Source organism: Merops nubicus, unplaced genomic scaffold, assembly GCF_000691845.1.
Source record: "Merops nubicus isolate BGI_N331 unplaced genomic scaffold, ASM69184v1 scaffold40637, whole genome shotgun sequence".
Lineage (NCBI taxonomy): Eukaryota > Metazoa > Chordata > Aves > Coraciiformes > Meropidae > Merops > Merops nubicus.
The window spans coordinates 973-6111 of record NW_008619094.1 but is presented as its reverse complement, the minus strand read 5'-3'; the positions used below and the strand labels follow the sequence as shown (position 1 = coordinate 6111).

The 5139-nt window shown below is 42.5% G+C and overlaps 1 protein-coding gene across 1 annotated transcript in view; it reads right to left on the bottom strand.

The window, feature by feature from the left end:
* Positions 1–374: 374 nt before the first annotated feature.
* The window catches only part of LOC103776166 (regulator of telomere elongation helicase 1-like), a gene marked incomplete at its 3' end in the record, with an annotated part of 5494 nt that continues 729 nt past the window's right edge, over positions 375–5139 (bottom strand). The window contains exons 2-8 of the mRNA XM_008943661.1: positions 4423–4615; positions 3965–4058; positions 2994–3075; positions 2348–2408; positions 2060–2135; positions 1302–1386; positions 375–440 (exon numbers count right to left, since the gene is read on the bottom strand). Coding sequence (XP_008941909.1) covers positions 375–440; positions 1302–1386; positions 2060–2135; positions 2348–2408; positions 2994–3075; positions 3965–4058; positions 4423–4615 — 657 coding nt within the window. The remainder of the gene's footprint in view (positions 441–1301; positions 1387–2059; positions 2136–2347; positions 2409–2993; positions 3076–3964; positions 4059–4422; positions 4616–5139) is intronic.

Below are 5139 nucleotides of genomic sequence, written 5' to 3'. Positions count from 1 at the left end.
GAAGACTTGGAAGTATTACAAGAGTCACGTGTCTGCCATCTACTGTGCTCAGACAGCTGATGCAGCTCAGCTTCAAGACTGGGACCTTCATGGTTTCTTACACCCTGGAAGAGAACTCTCCAAACAAGAAAATGGGTGTCTTCCTAAATTTGGAGGATCCACCCTTCAGGAGGAAACCATCACCCTGGAGACATCACAGTAGTGTCAAAGGACTTAATTAAACAACAAAGCTTTAACTGTCACAGAAACAAGGAACGTTCAGGGTCACCTGAACTAGCTGAGTACAGATTTTACAAGACTGTCACAGGGCACAGGTCCCTGTTTTTCTCTTTGGATGAAGTTTGAAAACTGGCAAGAGACCAGAAACAACTTACCACGTTGTGAGCTTCATCAAGGATTACCACAGTGCCCTTCAGGTCCAAGTTGTGTGCTCTCCGGCTCTGAAGGTGAGAAAGAGAACGTGGGGATGGACCAGACCACTGAGAAATATGGATTTGATGGACTGAGGAATTGGCTCAGGAGACAGATTTGAGTTTTCAGGTGTTTTTTAAAAGTTATTATTTGTAAAAATGTCATCTTTGCAAGAAGCAGGTGCTCTGAAAACACCCCCAACAGTACCAGGTCACAGGACTCACTTCACAACACTGCTCTGCTTAAGGTGGGAAGAGATTTCTAATTTTATTTTATCATTTATTAAACATTGGGTCTTTTTGCCTTTTGTAGCAATGGAATGGAATCTGGCTTTTACTGTATTTCATTAATTACTCAAAGTTGCATGAAGATGTCAGCAGATGTCTCCTTAGAGTTTTCAAAGGTTTCATTTCCTATCCATGAAATATGGACAAGTTTTTTTCTCCTTTTTAAACAAAGCCAGCAAGTATTTCCATGAGAGGTGTCCAATCTCTGCTGAAGAAGTTTCCTTAGGCTAGAAATCATGCAGCTGGCTGCAGAAATGAAAGTGTCTCCAAATGCATGCAAAAATACATGGCAGTGTGTGGCTGGAGACCTGTATTCAGGAGGTGGATATCAAAGGCACCACATTGTGCAAAACTAATTCTAGAAAACCAGCAAGAACTCAAAAAAAAAAAAAGTTTATATTTCTTAACTGTGGGAAAGAATTTTACAGAGAAAAACACAAAACTGCATCCTCTGTGGTTCTGAATTTGAATGGGGTTTGGACAAGTTTTGAAGTATAGCACATAATGCATTCACACATGAGATCAGCTCTTCACAGCTCACCCAAGAGCCAACAGAAGATAGAGAGAGGGACAATCACATTTAAAAGCAAAAGTATATGTTACCTTTGAGTCTAGTAAATAGTTGTATGGCATAAAAATAATATCTGCTTGCTGCTTCAGGCTTCGAGAGAGATAATAAGGACAAGCTCTGTTGGAAAAAACAACAGCACAAACTATAAAGTAATACTTGGACAAATATTGAGTGCATCCCCCATCCACATACCAGGTTTCACACAACTAACACTAATTTCCAGGCAGATGGTTACCTCTATTCACAAAAGACAAGTAAACAGTAGTGTACAAAATAATACCTAGTTGTGCAGCTCCACAGAACAAAGAGAAAATAAATTAAAAGGAGAAAGAGTGGCATTCATTACTGTGTTATTATTTCATGCCTTTAGGCTATAAGTAAATGCTGTGCTAGACTGTTTTATCTCAACAAATCAGTCACCTTATCCCCTTAGATCTGAAGCAGAACTGGAGTATCATTTGTCATGTCAGATGATACTGGAAGCCTCTGCTCAAACAAGAAATAAAGTATTGGTGAGTCAGACTCTGACCTGATTCAGTCTCTACACGACTGAGGACTGAAGTAAATTACTGGAAGATGAAAACTGCAGTGGCAGGAGGTAAAGCACACACTCAGTTTTGTTGGAAGCTGTCTCTGCCACATCTTTAGCCACTCCACTTTGCTCTCATCATTCCTCTGCTACTTTTAGTGCACGTCAAGTTCATACCAAGGTATTCATAACAATGAGCAGAGAAATAGTTTTCAGTACTTCCACAAGTGAGGGGGAGGAAGGTGTGAGGAGATCACTCACCTGTGCTTATTTCCATTTTTAACCAAGTCTTCAATATCCATGATTGAGTCAATAAGTTCTTTCTCTGTACTCTTCTCTGTGAAAAATCACATTACAACCCTGAGTTTTGGTAAAGGTATCACACAAAGATCTGATGTCACCCTGGTCATCATGCTCATCCACTTCCTAACATTTCATTCTTGAAAAACAGAGCAGAACACACACACGAGTGTGCCCAGGCAGGTTCTGCCAGCTCCTCCCAACTTCTCTACTTGCCCAGCAGATCTCTCCCTCTCCAAAAAAACTCACCTTCCACATTGTTATAGAAGTGACAAGCACGAGCCATCACCTTCATCCGGCACATGTAGATCTGGAAAACATTGCACACTTAGCCAAGAGCAGCACAGCATGTCAAGCACTGAAAAGGCTGTTTAGGAGTGAAGAGCTGTTAGTTTTCTGTGAATGAATGCTAATCATTGTTCTTCACTTTTAAAACCATGTGTCCCTCTGTCCACCTTCAAACTCATGCTTTTTTTATGCATCACAGAACACTCGGATGCCCAAAGGAAATTTTGGTTATCTTTGGCCACTAATATTTTTCAGAATAGGAATCTTTGATATTACTTGTAAAAATAACAGTTAAATCAATCACTGAAACACTGCTTTGAAACTATTGTTGCTCTGGAAGTAGCAGATCAGGAAGTACAAACTATTATCTCTCATGTTCTACAAAAATTACATTTTTCTCTGGATGGAAAATTCTACCAGAGACTCAGAATTAAATTCTTCACTCACAAAACTAGAAACTAACAGATCCTCAAAACATAGTTAGGACTCCTCTCTCCCTACAGCCTCCAGGAGTTCAATGACATCAGATTTAAGAATCCCACACTGCACACCAAACCCCAACACCTCTGTGCTCCCCTTGTGCATGGTTTCAAGGCTCTGCTCTCACCTGCATGTGGTTGCTCTCCTGGCGCTTCACCTCAGGGTGGATGCAAAGCTGCTCTCTGGAACCCAACACACAGACCTTTGGCCTGTTCCAACACAACACACAGTTAAAAGTCAGGGAAGAAAGAACACAGTTGTACCTGCCCAGGTTGGGTATCGCATACAACAAAAAACAGGGAAGGTTCAGGAGAAACAGATGAGCCCAAAATAAGGGTCAGAATCAGGAGTAAATTAGTCTGTCTGTAACAGCTAATGTGTTATCTGACTTTGTGGCACTGCCCTTCTGGTGGTGAGAAGCAGCAGGAGGTAAGGAGCAGCAGCTTCCATCAGCCACTGCAAAATCTGGGCTCTGTTATGGTTGTTCAGCTGAATGACCTGGGGATGGTCATCTCTCAAACTACCCCAGAGCTGGCTGCTGTTTTTAGAGTAAGGATAACAAGAAGTAACACACGACAAAGACAATACATTTTTTGCTTATGACAAGGCTGTGCCTTCACAAGAAGCACATCAGCAATGGTTACTGTCTGTCCAAAGAGCTCAGCCAGCACACTGGCACACCAACAGCTGACAGACAGCACTACAGCAAAAGCACAAAGCTCTTCATTGGATTTACATCAGCCAAAGGAATTCAACTTTCTAACGGCTTCCCCCTGCCTTAAATAACCCAGAGAAGAGAAGGAAAGAATATGAGAAGAGAAAGGTAATTTTAGAATTAAAATATGTGAAGTAAAGCCCCAAAGCCAGACCCAATTCAGGAAATTCAATGACTGAAGGAGAGAATAGAAGCTGTGAAGCATGAAGAAACCCAAACCCAACCCAACCAAGACACTCAGGTTCTACACATGCACACTGCGAGAACTACATTTCAGTGGAGATTTTTTATACATTCATCCACATAAATTCAAACAGTAGCACACCCAGGTGGGCTCCTCCACCTTTTCTTTGAACAGGAACATTACCCTAAATTATATTTACCTGTAGACCGTGTTCTTTAACTCATTAATGACCTGTGTAAGTTGGGAGTGAGTTCTGGAGGCATAAATGATTTTGGGAATATCGGTGTAATAACCTGCCAAGGAGAGAAGGAAAAAAAAAAGCAGATAAACATTATTAGCATGGAGAGAAGCAGCAGGGATATTTTCAGCCTCCTTTCCCAGTTGGTACTATGGTAACAGTTTGCTGTGTAGAGACAGCAAGACATTTTGTCATCTAACTACTCACACAGACAAAACCAGCTACAAGAGCTTCTAGTGTTGCAAGAAAACACAAAAAAACAAGTAAAACACCTTTAAAATCTATAAAAAAAAGGTGTGAAAACACTTCAGCCACCAAACAACAGCTCCACGACTTTTAGAATTACACATTTATGACAAAAGATTAAAGTGAATGTTCAGGAACTTCCCCGGACTGAGCCCAGCAGCGGCGGCACCTACTTGGGGTGTCGGCGTCGGCGCTGCCCCAGGAGGAGGTGGGTCTCTCGGGGAAAAGCTCCACCCCCTTCAGACGCTGAGCGATTTTTTTGGCCGAGATGGTATCTTTAAAGTGCTCCCGCCAGGCCAGAGTGGAACAGAGCAGGCAGAGGGTCTTTCCCGTGCCCGTAGGGCTCTCCAAAATGCCGTTTACCTTCTGCGTCAAAGGGAAATAAAACCGAAAGGGAGCAAATGAGCAGTCGGGAGATTCAGCCAGAAGAGGTTTTTGTGCAGTGCTGCAGCTCCTCAGTGACAAAACAATCACTGCCCGGTGAACTCCACCCTGCAACCCAAACACACGAACCCCCCCTGAAACTGCCATAAATGCACAGCCTGGAGGATCCTCTGACCAATTTAGGGAGGCTTAATCGAAAACCCAGAGCCAGCTGCTACCCCTCAGTCAGCAAAGGAATTCTCCACCCTTAGAGCAACTGGACGCAGCTCACTTCAGCACAAAATAGCTGAAAACATTAAAACTTACAGCAAAAACCCAGAAAGTGACTCTTAGATCACAAACTGTCACTTTCCTCTAGATTTAAAGACTATATCCCATGCCACAGTTTGCTTGCAGAGTTTTCTGCCTACTTTTAAACACCTGCTTACAGTCTTAAAGTGCACAACCACCCCACAAGTGGCAGAAAAATGAGCAGCTGAGCTCGTGCTGCTGTGACAATTCACATC